Source organism: Cajanus cajan, chromosome 6 (genome assembly GCF_000230855.2).
Source record: "Cajanus cajan strain Asha chromosome 6, NIPB_CcT2T_4, whole genome shotgun sequence".
In the NCBI taxonomy this organism is placed as follows: Eukaryota; Viridiplantae; Streptophyta; class Magnoliopsida; order Fabales; family Fabaceae; genus Cajanus; species Cajanus cajan.
In genome coordinates, this window is record NC_138522.1 from 50,745,649 (window position 1) to 50,760,625 (window position 14,977).

General features: G+C 33.2%; 1 protein-coding gene across 3 annotated transcripts; it reads right to left on the reverse strand.

The window, feature by feature from the left end:
* Positions 1–396: 396 nt before the first annotated feature.
* LOC109797401 (topless-related protein 1) lies at positions 397–14,177 on the reverse strand. 3 transcript variants are annotated; one of them, XM_083077495.1, is made up of 25 exons: positions 14,018–14,177; positions 8,602–12,213; positions 8,336–8,515; positions 8,051–8,164; positions 7,799–7,957; positions 7,438–7,664; positions 7,285–7,349; positions 5,199–5,310; positions 4,961–5,070; positions 4,787–4,856; positions 4,620–4,696; positions 4,445–4,540; positions 4,248–4,343; positions 4,024–4,151; positions 3,698–3,932; positions 3,374–3,520; positions 3,240–3,302; positions 2,875–3,030; positions 2,401–2,511; positions 2,143–2,325; positions 1,694–1,822; positions 1,505–1,600; positions 1,219–1,407; positions 962–1,125; positions 397–741 (listed from the first exon to the last, which is right to left on the reverse strand). In XM_083077495.1, exons 2-25 carry the CDS (start codon positions 8,685–8,687, stop codon positions 546–548), a joined length of 3,189 nt encoding a protein of 1,062 aa, XP_082933621.1. In that variant the 5' UTR covers positions 8,688–12,213; positions 14,018–14,177; the 3' UTR covers positions 397–545. The 3 variants fall into 3 exon arrangements, with proteins under 3 accessions (XP_082933621.1, XP_082933622.1, XP_029126737.1); XM_083077496.1 differs by having other exon boundaries at positions 13,744–14,176; XM_029270904.2 differs by having other exon boundaries at positions 13,683–14,176.
* Between the last annotated feature and the right edge of the window lie 800 nt (positions 14,178–14,977).

The following is a 14,977-nucleotide window of genomic DNA, read 5'->3' on the forward strand; positions in this document are numbered from 1 at the left end:
TAAAACAAAAAATTAAGAATATTTTAAAATTTTAATTATTTTTTTTAAAAGGAGGTGTACTTATAGAAAAAAAAAGAGGTGTATATATCACAAACCTTTTTGTTTTGGTAATGCTAAAAACTGGAAAAAAAAAAAACAAAAAAAAAAAACTAGTGCCTCAAGAAAGGCACAATAATTTGACTTAAATTTATAAATACTCAAGAAAAAATCAATTTATAATTGACAACATAGTTTTATTTTCTTAACTTTGCATTTGTTACATATTTTGTTTGCATTTTTTATTTAAAATTTATTATTCCTTATATATAAGTTAAGCAATGAATATAGGTTAATTAATAATGAGAAATTTAGAGTATAAGAGTAAAAACTTTGAATATAGCAGAATCATGCATGTAATGAAGGATAATTTAAGAAGATAAAATTGAATCAACGAAAGTAACAATAGATAATGAAGAGTAACAAGAAACACTCTTATTACAAATAGTTCATATAATTTTATTATTTTTTCCAGGTGTCGGGTTACTTTTTCTTTAGTCATTTAATTTTCATCTCATTTCAACTCTGATACTGCTCGGTCCCACAACCCTTGTGTTTATTGCCTCCTTATTATGAGGATTAAACCCGTTCCAATCATTTGGCTTCAGAGGCTCGAACACAAAAACCCTTCCATCTGTGAGCCCCACAGCAAACTGGCTTGGCTTCTCTGGATGTGCAGCAATGGCAAGTGGATAGATGCTTGATCTGGAATAAACAAATAATTTAATTACAATACATGGCAAGGTAATATGTATAATGAATAAATGACAATCCATAATGTGATAATAAGAATCCAAAATAATATCTAACAAAAGTATAAGATAAAATTTTTCTCTTCTAAGATGACATTATTTATCATGACAAACATATTATGAATAACTTGGACAAGTCTAGAAATTGCAACTTTAAAAGAAGACAAACATACCTTGGAGTTGTAGAAAAGTAAGCTGAGGGATTAATCCTACAACGCATTTGAAAATTTAGAGCATCAAATATTGCCACAGTTCCATCACCAAAACTAGCATACACAGCCTGACAATCGGATGAGAAAGTTGCTTGGGAGATAACCACTGGAACTTTTGGAACCCACTAATATGAAACAAAAAATATATATACTTTAGTAAGAAACGACTCATTTTGAAGAAGTGAAAAACCACATCATAAGTAAGGAAAAGAGAGAACCTGGTCGACACATCTCAGATCTGTTGGTTCATAAATTGCAAGATGATTACTACGTACAACAAGGAATTGCCTCTGATCCCGGTGAAACTCAACGTAAGTTTCAGATGGTACTTCTGGCACCTTCGGTTCAAGTATTAGCAAGTACCTAGCTTTATGTTTTTCCCATCCAATGGTATTCCACACAAAAATCTGCAATATATAATTAAATAATGACAAAACAACTTAACAATAAAATGTTCACTTTAACACATCTCACTGATGCATGTAATAAAATATTAATACCAACCTGAGCATTTGTATCACCAGATACAAGAAGATTAAAGCTATTTGAGAAGGCAAGGGAAGTAACTCTTTTGGAGTGGCCCTCAAGCTTGCTTTTAATCTGTACAAATGTAAGAAACAAAAAACTATGCCTTAACCTCCTTGAAATAGACAACAATTATAATACATATCTTTCTCAAATGAAGAGATATACCTTGTTTGTTCGGACATAATATATAATTATACTGGAATCATCCATACCAACAGCAAGTATATTATTATCGTGAGGGTAGAAGCTGAGACAGGTTACCATAGGTGGTGGAGGCATGATAGTCGTCACGGTCTATAATTATGGGCAATGAGTAACATGATTAGTCAAACACACGTGGTAGCAAAATAGTAACCGGTAGCATGATATCATATAAAAAAAAGAATCAATGAATAATTTTTTCTGAACTAATGAGAATTGGAGGGAAAAAAAAGTATATAACATGTTAAATAAATGAAAAATCAATTATTCTGATTCTAGAAAAAGTTGATGCATATATATAGACTACAAGTTTTTAGAAAAACTTTATGAATGTAGGGATAATGGAACCTTCCACAATGATATTAAAATGTCAGCTTTAAACAATTTCATAGAAATGAAGGAGAATTCTTTACCTTAAATGTCACCATGTTGAACAAGGAGATTGGCCCCCCGGATGTTGACATGAGATATGAATCATTCTTTGATAAAGAAAAAGAGGAAACTATGTCTTCATTGTAAGAACTTGGAAGCTTATTGCTCATCAATTGCAAGCCAGTCCTTGATTGCCAAATGTGAGGGGAAACTTGTGCAGTTGCCTACATGTATTGCTTATATTTTACAATAAATTTAACTACAAAGTAAAAAAAGGTGGATTTTATTTTTCCACTTACCTTGCCATCCAAGTTAAGGTTATTATGAGGCCATTTCCAAAGTAGATGATCACCATTTGATGCCAATGCCAAAATGCCATTTCCCGCATTGGTGTAAGACAGTCTAACTATCTGTGTTTTATGAGAGGGAAAATTATCAATAATTTCTTATTCATCTGTGAAAGCTAGTTGGCTAAATGTTTGGTTATCTTGTATGTCCATCTTTATATGGACTGAAACTTTCATTCTTGATTTGATGTGTGTGGATGACATGTTTATCAATACATGGGATCCAATAGTAATTATTATTTTATGATTTCAACTGCCTTAACATTTATGCAAAAGAATGCTAGAGATATTAATAGAGTTATCCCATGACCATGATAGATACTACACATTAAAGGATGATATGTATCTTGTTCAACTATTGTTAAAATTAGTGATAAATTACTATTTACAATAATCCATTAAAGCACTGACATACAAATGTCGTACCTTGCTTATTTTAGGATGAATTGGAAGCTGCAAGAACAGACAATGGGATGGGTCACAAATTTCTGAGACATTTGGAAATTTTGATTTGTTGTGGAACTCTTCAATTGAATTAGACTTCCCATCCTCCTCCAAGCCTTTTTGGTGCCCATTCTTTAACTAAAAACCAAGTTGAAATGAGGATACTAACTCAAAAACCCAAGTATAGGATGCAAAGAAATGTCAAGAAAGAAACTCTACTCCAAAAACAAGATAAACAGACAAATTTTTGTATGTATCATGTTTATAGGTTACTTAAACAAATGAATCTAAAATATACTTTTCTATGTATAACAGAAGATTATTTTATAACTTTTCAAACAACAAACCATGGGAATGCCTTCATTTGCAACTCCAGCACTAGCATCAATCAAAAGTGGGCTTTGTGTAAGCTGCAAGAAATCAAAAGTTCAAGGATTGAGAAACTCCACAACATAGTCAATGTTAAGTTACATATGATTACCTTTAAAGTTTCATGTAGATTACTGGGGTCATGAATTTCATTCCGTTTCAGCAAAATGTCATCAATTGCTAAAATTTTTATTTTGTTTTCTTTTGCAGTAGCAGCCAATAATGTGCCCTTCTTGTTGAAGCAAATACATGGATTTTCCTGAAGAAAAATGAATTAAAACTTAAAAGTACTATTTCTTGTCAAAGTTTAACTAAAACCACCACCTCCCCCGAAATATAAGATATTCAATAAAATAAGTTGTGAATTTTCGATTGTTAGAACACTAACAACTTTCAAGTCGCATCTAGTAATCAAAAGACCTCGTGAAGAACTTACCAGTAATTCAGCACCAACACCAGTGCTTGTCCAGAGCTCAATACTGTCCATATTCCAAATTTTAACCATGTGGTCATCACCAGCAGCCAAAAATCCTTTCTGAGTTGAATCAAAATGGATGGTTGAAAAACATGGTTTTTTAAGTCCTTTATACTGTCTTTTTATATATCCTTCACTTTCATCCCATTCCACAAGATAGGGCTCTCCATCTTTACCACTTCCACAAGAAAAAAGCCTATAAAAGTTTGTCGGCATTAGTGAGACTACAATCACTTGCTAATAGGAAAAAAACTATTCCAAATGTATTGCGACTAGTAGATCAAAACCTTTGATCATCAACACTGTAAGCCAAAGTAGTGTAACCATGACCAGGGGCATCAAAATCAACTCTAGCTCCCAAAGAATCATATAGCCATGCCTTGATCTTTCCATTGATTGAAGTTGAAAAAATAAACTGAAGTGTAGGTGCAAAAGAATCATATAGCATAAAAGAAGGATCAACAAATGCAACCAATTATTACATTATGACACAACAGAAAATTATTCTTACATGAACATGTTGTTTCACATGAGGACAAATAGAACAAACTGGAGCATCGTGACCTTCAAAAGTATGACATTTGACACCATTAACAGCATCCCAAACCTTAAAAGTAAAAAGGAAAGGACATTTGGTTAGTTATTTTTTGGGTCCTTAAGGTTAGTTTCTTTATGCATGATAGTTTATTGTCTGTCATAAGAATTGACCTTTATTGTCTTGTCATCTCCACATGTTATGACCAACAATTTCTTATTAAGACAAGAAAATGCTAGATCGTTGACGCTACCATCATGAGCATCAATCTGAGAAGAAAGTATTTAGAAGTTAATTTGAGACTTGCATCTAACTAGACATGTAGAGGGGGAAATGAAATATATTTACTTGTAAATGTTGGCTAATGATGTCATTGCCATCACAATAGGAATACAATTGAACAAAATGTTTTGAAAATGCAACCCCTGCATATAAAGTAAGAATAAGTTAGGAGCAATAAATCTTTGTAATCATTAGTAACTAGATACACCCTTTAAGTAGCGGAAGATTCTTACCAAATAGAGTACCGTCAGGACTCCACTTGATTTTCTTAACTGAAACACACGAGTTCTTTTCTAGAGCTTCCTAAATATTGTTGATAATGATTCAGAGCATTTACTGTTTAGGTCATTGATAATGATAATAATAAGTATTCTTTGGAGGACAACATACTCGGGAAGTGAACATACCTTGAAATTGGCAGAGCTTGCTCCACTACCCCATATTCTATAATTTTTAGAGAAAATTTTCTCACCAGATTTAACATCCCAAAGTCCTATACTGCCAATATTTGTTCCAACTGAAGAATCAAAACAATATCTACATGTTAGCTGTTTTTATTTATTATTATCAATATCAATTGCCTCAAACTACATCTATGATTAAATGATTTGAAAAAGGAGTTAAGACTAAGTTCTATGAAGCAACCTAGAAGAATTGTATGGCAAACAGGATGGAAATCCATGGTAATAGGAGGTGAATCGTCTTTCAATATTTGTGCAACATTTCCAGGAAGAACATTTGCTACAGTTGATGTCACCTGCACATGAAGGCAGATCATCTATTTGATTAAAATATATATATATATAGGAAATTTGTAACACCCCAAGTTTCCATAAAATTAATAAATGGTGTTTTATTTAATTAATTGGGTTTTGGAAAATAAATTCGAGGTTTTTTTTTTATATAATTATGAGTGTTTTATTGAATTATTAAAGGTTGCGAAATTATTATGTTTACTATATTATATGGAGAAGGATGTTTTAGTTAATTATTTTTATTGGTGATGTGATTGTGTACTAATAGGCTTAAATTGTGATTTTTACCGATTAGATTGCAATTTGCAAGTTCTGGGAATTGGGTTAGCTTATTCGATTTTCGCATATTCTGCAGTTTGAGACGAATTGCTATGGTGTGAAGCGCCAATATGATGTCGTTAGGCGCGAGAGCAACAAAGAGCATAGGCTACTCTTTGTGGCTCATACGTTAGGTAGCACTGGGTACGGGAGCTCTATGGGCTCTATGTTGTGTTTTCATCGGGTGGGACTAAGATCACACCAGATGTGGGACCTCCCAAGAGCAATATGTGCTCTTTGTGGGTTTGGTGTCGGGCACGAGGATGCCTCGCCTGGGCCCACTTTGTATATGAACATGAACTTAGCTATGGAGGTTGAGGTATTTGGTGATGATTAGCTAACGGACATGATTTGTAACATCAATGGTAACATGATAGTGAGTAGGTGAAGATTTAAGAGAGTAGTTAAGGTCAATCTATAATTATCCGCTTGATTAATTAGGTGTATGTGATGATGGTCTGTCATGTTGTGTGTGAACCATATGATGGTTATGTCAAGTGAAGTCTAAGCTGAGGTTTAGTAGGATTAAAGTTGGGCATGAGTGCCTAGTAGTGATATGATAAAGTTATGTGATTTGTACTTGTGATAGAGATATAACATGAACTGTACATTGGGTCTTATGTGACATGCACCTTATGCATTAAGTGTTTTGTGTGAAGGGTACGTTGTGGAATACACTACTAGGAAAGGTTCCTCTTGTGTGAGCTTAGGGATTCATGACCTTGGGGACAACTGGATTTGGGAGTCTTAGTTCTGTATGTTTGTGTGCATGGAATGAAACTTGGCTGACATTGTTGTCCTGATGTGCCCAGTGTATCTCTCCCTAGTGTAAAGTGTTGTGATGGGTTAACTCCAATATGTTCTTCTAGGCTACTATATGTGAGTCTTCAAGCAAGGATAAAGTGTTATACTAGCAGCACATGCATATAGTTTAGTGAAGTCTATGTTCATTGCATTTGTGTGAATCATGAACATTGTAAACATGGTGTTTGTTGGATTATTCCTTAAGTTATAACTATTGTGAACATCATATTGATTTGTTGTGTGTGTATAATAAATGCTTATGTTGTTGATGTGTGGTTATCAAGCTATATCGTACACTAGTAGCCATAGTGAGACTTTTCTTACTCCTCTATTGTTTTGTTGTACTTTTATGAATGTTTTATAGGTGAGGGTTATTAAGATGATGATATCGGTGACAAGGCATGGTGCCTTGGCTATGCTTAGGATATGCTCTAATATAGGATGTGACATCGGAGACTTAAAGTTTATGTTTTATGTTCTTTGATATCTTTCCTTTTAATTGGTTTAGTTGTTTAGAAACTTTTATTAGATCTCTCTAGAACTCATAACAGCTCCTGTATAGCTACTTGACTTCATTGTTTTGGTTTCCGCAATATTATCCCCTTCTAGAAATTGTTTTAGCTAGTGAACAATTTTCATTTGGTAACTAAAGTATTGCCCTCTATCCTTGGAGGTGGTTTGCAAACTCTTTTCATTTGATACCTTAAGTATTGCCTAGATTTTTCGTTGTTTTTACTTAAGTGTTCTTTTCAAAAATCTTTTATTTTAAGTATTAACTAAAAGGGTAGAGAGTGTCACAAAATCTTGCAGTCATGTTTAACAAAATTAAAAAAATAAAAAGTAATCCAACTGACCTCATTGGAAGTCTGATAAAGCCTTCCTTTGAGTGATATTACACTAGGATCCTCCGTTGTAGTTTCTACAGAAAGGTCATGGACTATTACCACAATGAGCATATATTCAAATGATTACTAAGGCAAGAAAAAAAAATGTAATAAAGCTCATACCTGGATTTGTAAGTGCAGCAAGAAAGGGTACAGAATTAGCTATAATAGACGGGCCAGAATTACGGTTTGACAAATGCTTAGCAAAATCAGTGTTTTTAATTGAATCACTTTCTTCTGATTGTAGAGATGAAAGGTTTAAATCCAGTTTGCAAACATGGTCCACGAAGATGGTTTTTATATCAGGATCTAGAAGTGGATCTTTACAAAGTAGATGCTGCCAATTCAAACTGACGAAAATAATAATGAGTACATTTTCTACCGGTAGTTGAAAAGCACAGGAAAATGTCAAGAATACAGGCAATCGTGATTGCAAATTATGTTTATACATTATCAACTATAAATTGGGAAAGGAGAGTGAAACCTTTGGTTCATAAGACCATGTAACCTCTGACTTTTAATGGTAGGACATTTCAATTTTCCATGGAACACAGGATTTGCCTCAATTACTTTTTTAATATAATCCACCACAATATTCCTCGCAAAATTTGCCTCTCCATATGTTGAAAGTAATGCATGCTCCCTTTTTAGAACCAAAAAAAGATTTAAGCTTAAAGATCTTCAAAGGATATTATTGACCTTGTATCTAAAATTAGTGACTAGCAGTGAGTCATACCTTATATTGTTAATTGTCAAAAGCTGAGTCATTTCATGGAACAGTTCTTCATGCCCTGGGGAAAAAACTTTTAGATCCTTGATGAGGATATCTAAAGCCTTGGCACGATTGTCACTGATGAGTTATGACACAAGAAATACAAGTTTAGATAGTCATAGGCTGTGAACAACTTACCTAACCGAAAACAAATAAGCATTCATTTGTAAACAATAAGATGGTATCAAAGCCCAAAAATTTATTCTTAGACCAACAAGGTCCCTATAATATGAGACAAAAAATGCTTACATGTCCAATTCCTCAAGAAATTTTTGTTTCCTGATTTCAAAGTATATTTTGGCCGAGTGCATGTTGTCATCAATCCTTGTGAATCCAGAAAAATACCTCTCAGCATCATCCCAGTTCCCAGCAAGCAGCATGTCCTCGAAATAATTCATGTCAAAGTAAAAGCCACTTTCCCGCTCAAGCCTACAAATCAAAATTTGAAGGAAAAAATGCCAAAAGCCAAAAACAAAGGCTAAGAACAGTGAATTTAGATACAGAGGGAGGCATACTTGTGTGCGGTTTCCTTGAAACCCTCCTCATGGAGAAATTGTAAGATTAAAAAAAGAAGGTCTTTATCCAGAGTAGACATCTCCATTACAAACCTGTCTGTTTCAAATTACCAACCCTACATCACAATCCTATAAAAATCAAAACTTCTACTCAAATCACAATTAGTACCAAATCAAATACTAACATATTGCTTTCATTAAAATGATAGACCAATTGGACAGAGAAAACTTGGAAACAATTCTGTTTCGTCAAAATCTCAGTCTGTTTGACTAGGCTTTTGATTATGGAAAAATTCGACAATCACGAGAAAAGGTAAAGCAAAAAAGGAATCAATTAGATCCCAAAATGTTTTATTGAAAGGCCAAATTGAAAAATATAGGGTTGGAGTCATTAACAATTAAAATTGAAGCAGAAAAATAAAAGTTAAAAGATGACACAAATCATGGTATAATAGTATCTCCCCTGCAGTCACCTCCATCATGTTTTGAAAATTTCCAGTAGAAAAAAAGGAAAATTCTCCTTTGTTAATTTAAGCATTTAAAAAATAAAAATAAAAATGAATTCAACAGAAGTTCACCTGAAAAAGAGGGGGAAACTAGGAAGAAAATAAGGGAAGATTTATGAAGGTTTTCTGAATGGGAAAGGAACCACCTTTATGTAAGAATGCAAACATGACTACTAGGGCCGACTAATATACTATGTTCATCGGCGTTGTGAGCAAGATAAGTACACTACAAAATCATCTCATCAGATATGATAAGTGCTATGGCTTATCGTGTCACGAGAATCACATGAACAAAGTCTTTCGGGTAAAAAGCCACATAGACATTAATAATATTAAATACTTTCCTCATTTCATTTTCTTTTATTTGTATAACGTATATATATCTTAAAAATTTAACTATGTTAATTTTCATAATAAAATAATTTTATTTGATTAAAATATTTTTACTAATTACTACATTCTATAGTTACTACCAATGGGGTTTAGCTCAATTGTGATTTTTTTTGTCCATGGACATAGTTCACATAGTGTTCCAAAGCTGATTACCAGTGAAGAATTATTGTTTTCTATCACATGAATCTAAAAGCAAATCAATAACATGTCTTTCATTCAATTTGGTGCCCACAACACAAAAATAGCAAGGCCACACAAGGTCAAGTGGTAATTAGCAGTCCAGTCAAGCAACCAATTAAGCAAGATCCTTACCAAAATGTATCTCTCTCATCAAGGTGAGTGTTTCACTCAATTTATACACTACATCAATGGAAGCTAACACTGATTAGTATCTCTCACATGTCACTATAATGTAAGAATCAATCATGGATCACAAGGTCTTTATAGGATTGTAGCTTGGCTAGGCTCACAAGGAATATTGGTTTTTCTAGACAAACAATCAAAACACCAAGGTTTGGATAGCATAAGTGATATTTAAACTCCAATTCATTCCCAATTCTCTTTCCTCTATTCCAACTCCTTTGCTAATCTAATTTCCCATTATCTTCCTTAAAGAACCACCCCAATCACAAACTGAATAGGAGAAAATTCTCTCTTGCTTATACACAAACACAAACTTATACAATACACACCTCACATTTGTTTCTTTTCTTTGACTTTTGTTTATATAAACTTCAAATACATTTAACACAAGAAATTCCAACACATCATCATCCTTTAATTTCCTAACTTTTTCTTTCTTTTCAACTTTGACATGTCCTCCCCAAACTAAGTTTCATCAAATCTCATTTATGCTCTCTATACTTTGGTGAAGGAGAGAATCATGGTTTTTCTTTTCAAGGCTTTAGGTTCACAAAATAAGTTTTCACAAGGCTCAAATACGGTTCAAATGAAATTTTAACATTTAAGGTTGGCTATTTGGCCCTTGGTTTAGAAATTTTCAAAGAATGATTGTCTTGATCATGTCCATGTTTCATAGAAAAATTGAAAGAATCAATCAATATCAACTACAAAGACAATAATGATGGCTCTCAGATAGTGTTTATATGATGCTCATAACTCACTCACTTAGGTTTAACTACCGAACAATTACTCACCTCTTAGATGTCAAAAAAACACTAACTTATAAATGCATTCCAAATGTGACTATGCAATGATCATATGAATGCAACCAAATTTCAAATTTTCTTTAAATTCTCTATTCATTTTCATTAAAATGCTAAACCAATGAGGCATTGATCATGATTGAACATTGATAATCATAATCAAAATTCGTGCACAAGGTTTCAAAAAGCATTTCACTTCAAAAGAATTTCAACTTTTCTCTTTCTTCTCATGATCATCAAAAATGCATCACAAATATGTATTGCAGTACCCTCAAAATTTGAAACTACCTTAGAGCACCAAAACAGATCATGATAAATTATATCGCTGCAACCTAGAGTGCAACATACCAGAGTACCAAGTATAATAATCCAAAACAACACCATATAAACATAACTAACTCAGTACTGAATTTAAAGTGCTGAAACTGAAATTAAAAATGCAAGAAAACTGTAAATAATGATGTCATCTTTCTCAATGTCCTTCATCCTCATATCGCTCTGCCGAATCACTTTCCTCTTCTTAGTCTTCATTCTTCATCTTCATCTACAGGAGTAGGCTATGGAATGCCAAGAACAAAGGGAAGTAAATTGCTCCGGAGTAGGCCATGGAAAGGCATTTGGATCATGTTGATGCTGGTACAATGTAAAAAGAGTCATTGAGGCTTTCAAGACCTCTACCAAAATTCTCCCATATTTGAGTAGACAAACACTGCTCCATGTAAGAACTAGCTACATAGGAGGATGATGTGGACAGAAGCCATAGGAGCCTTTGTTATCTCATTATTGCAAAATCTATTGATAAATGTAGCATTAATAGACCCTGAAGTGTCAATTGTGGATGGGTGCAAAATAGAACAAAGATGAGCCCATGACATTCAGATGTCCGAGACATGGGTCTACAATACGAGAGACATTGTCCAATAAAACATCCAAACACTGGCAATTTTTGTCATTTTTCCCCTCACATCATGCAAAACCCGGCTTGTTAGACTTATAAGATTGACCAGATAAACACAATAGTTCAGCTCCCGCAGGGAAACCCATTCCTGCTGTTTTTTTATGAATTGATAAGAGCAACATTGGCCTTCATGGAGTACCATGGGTTCCCCCAACAATTTGTTGAAGGCATTCCGATCATACAGGACCCATTGACCCCTAACCCAAGACTTCTTTATGACTTCCCCTTTGTCAGGATCTCTCCTAAGTGGCCTTGCATTTGCATAAAATTCTTCTACAATTACCTCATTCAATTTTTCTGTGAATCTCACCCAATTCCTCCATTGAAGCTCACTAAAATATTGTGACATTACCTGTTTGTAAGACCACTCACCTTTTTGCTATGAATTTTCTATTCTCCAACTCCACACTCTGTTCTTGCATTCAGAAATCTGTTTCTCTTCAACAGTTCCAGGATCCCCGGAGGAATAGTGGTCTCTACCTCCTCCTCATGGCCTTCTTGTTGGGGCTGTTGGGAGGCCTCTACTAGAACCATGCCCTTGCACTTTTTGCTAGCAGGAATTTGATGAGTGGGCTTCCTCAGAGGCATTCTGAAAAATAGAAAACCAGTACACAAAATAAGGGAGCATGTTAAATTAAATAAAAGATAGAAGAAAGGTAGTAAATGACACCAATTTATTGAAACAAGAGAAGAAGATTAAAGAAACAAGACATAAAACAAGATTTCCAAAGAGAAAAAAGAAAAAAAAAAGATGAATAAGGTATGTACAATCTGCATCAAATTCGCTTAAGCCTTTTCAGATTGGCTTAAGTCAATTTGAGACAGAAAGCAAAATGTGACTTGTTGAAAAAAAAAAATAGCTTAAGCTAATCTGTAATGGCTTGAGCCATTTTTCCCAGATTCAAAGTTGCTTCCCGTGTCAAATTTGGGCCAAACTAACAGAAGTACAATCTGGAATGTTCTGTCATACCAGTTTAAACCCACTTGTCATGCCTATGTGATGAAAACAAATGCATCTACTGCACATGCAATTTTCACTCACATATTTTACAACCAATAGCATGCAACACTTCACAATTAAGCATACAAAACATTTCAAACCACTTGCAAAACAATCAATTTCCCATGCAAATCAACATTCAGAGGGCGTGTCAGCCACTTGTAACATTGCAAGTCTCAAGGTTTACAATGTCAACCTTGAGTCCAAAACAAACTCCCACATAAAAATAATCTCTCAACTCGGTAGCTTGTTTAAAAAAACACAAATTTAGAATCTCTAATGAGAGCCCACATGCAAGACCAGATCCTTCACCCAAAAAGAAGCAATTGGAATTATACGTTTAGTTTAGAATCCACCATCTAGCATTAACAATATTACAAAATCCAAAAAGAAGCAATTTGGGTTCTTATATTGCATATAAGCCACATGTAAGCTATTATAACCTTTTTCAGTAAAAGGATGCGTAAAAACAAAACACTCTTTTACTGCAAAAGACTAAACAAAAGAAAACTAGTGCGTAAAAATAAGACCTTGAATTCTTGAACTCCAGGCTTAACAAAATTAAACTAATTCCAATCAACCCCAAGTTAATGCAATTTTCACAGCCACCAGACACAACCCATCCAACCCCCAAATGCAAAATAAGTAAGATAAAAGAAACAAATTTACATGTCAAAAAGAGAAGAAAAAAAAAATATTACTACCCACAACAAACCCCTAACCCAAATAGAACAAATTAGTTGAATAAAACACAAGAAGCCCCACAACCTCCACGTGCAAATTCAGATTCATAGTAATTATAATTAATAAACAAAAACATTTACAAAAAAAAAAAAAAAAAAACATGGGTCACCAGACGTATTTATCACCATTACAAGGGTCACCAAAAGTGCCTCACTATCCAAATCAAGTCACATGCAAACCATACTAAGGCCTGGATCCACATGCAAATTCAAAAATAAAAAGGACCAATGACCCCATGAACATGCATGTTCCCCACTCCAAAATAACCACCCTAAGTCATTCATTCTCCCAAACAAATCAAACCCGTGACCAACCTGAATGGGTGAACTCCAAAAGAACCACCCTAAGTCATTCATTCTCCCAAACAAGACCAACCTGAATGGCTTTAGATGCCGGTTCAGAAATATTGTAAGAAAAACAACATACACCAGTCCCAAATGGGAGCACCAAAGCACTCAAGGAACAAGAATGGCTCCAAAAAAAGGAAAAAGCAAGCACGTGCAATAACATGAATCTTCTGGCGCTCATGAATGCTTTAAAAGTTTAGGGGAGTTGTGTTCTAGGGTTCTCTTTAGTTTGGGGGAAATTAGAGAATGAATATAAGGGATGGAATCATGGAAATACGATGAGGGAGTTGAACAATACATACAAGAATTCTGAAGGCCGATAGAGATCAATTTAGTGGCAGTGTTGTAGGACTTAAGTCTAAAAACTTCAGTGATATCAAATTTTGAATGGAATGAAATTTGTGAAGAAACCAATGAAGAAAAACCAAAACATAACCAATGGAGTAAGAAACAGATTTTTGGAAAAAGAACTAATTAACAAATATTTAATATGGTTTTACTTAACCACTTTTATAGGAATTCGTTAATGAATCTCAACTATTTATTAAATAACTTTTTTAGGATAGTTGAATAATATGTCTGCTTCAAAAAAAAAAAAAATATATATATATATATATATATATATATATATATATATATATATATATATATATATATATATATATGTCGTGTAGTACAATAAAGTTGGACCACAGGTGACTCATAAGTTAACGAACACATCTCATTTGTTTTGGTCCTTAGTTGCTCTCTCTCTGTTTTGGTCTTTTTTCCTATATAAAAAAATTATTTTATAATTTTAAATATAATTTATTTATTCAAAGTATACTCATATTTAATTAGCAGTTTCTTTATGAATTGTTCATTTATTATTTTACAACAATAATATAATAGAGTTGAGATAATAAAAAATAAATAAGAATTTCTTTGTGTAAATTTATATTTATTTAAATATTTCTTAATTTATATGTATTTTTTTATCCATAAGAATTACAATAAAGTTCTTAGGATTATGTACATATTATTCTAACCTCTCATTATGAAGGCATCTTTAGTGATTTTACTTCATATGTATTAATAGTAAATTTAAAAAGATTAAAAATTTAGGATGTAGGAAGTATTTTTTTTATAATTTAAAAATATATATAAAGTATCTTTGGGGCATTTATAATTTTTTAGGATTAAATAAGTTTTTAGTTCCTAAACTTTTTACGAATTCAATTTTTAGTCCTTAAATTTTTTGTTAATTCTTAGTCCTCTATTAA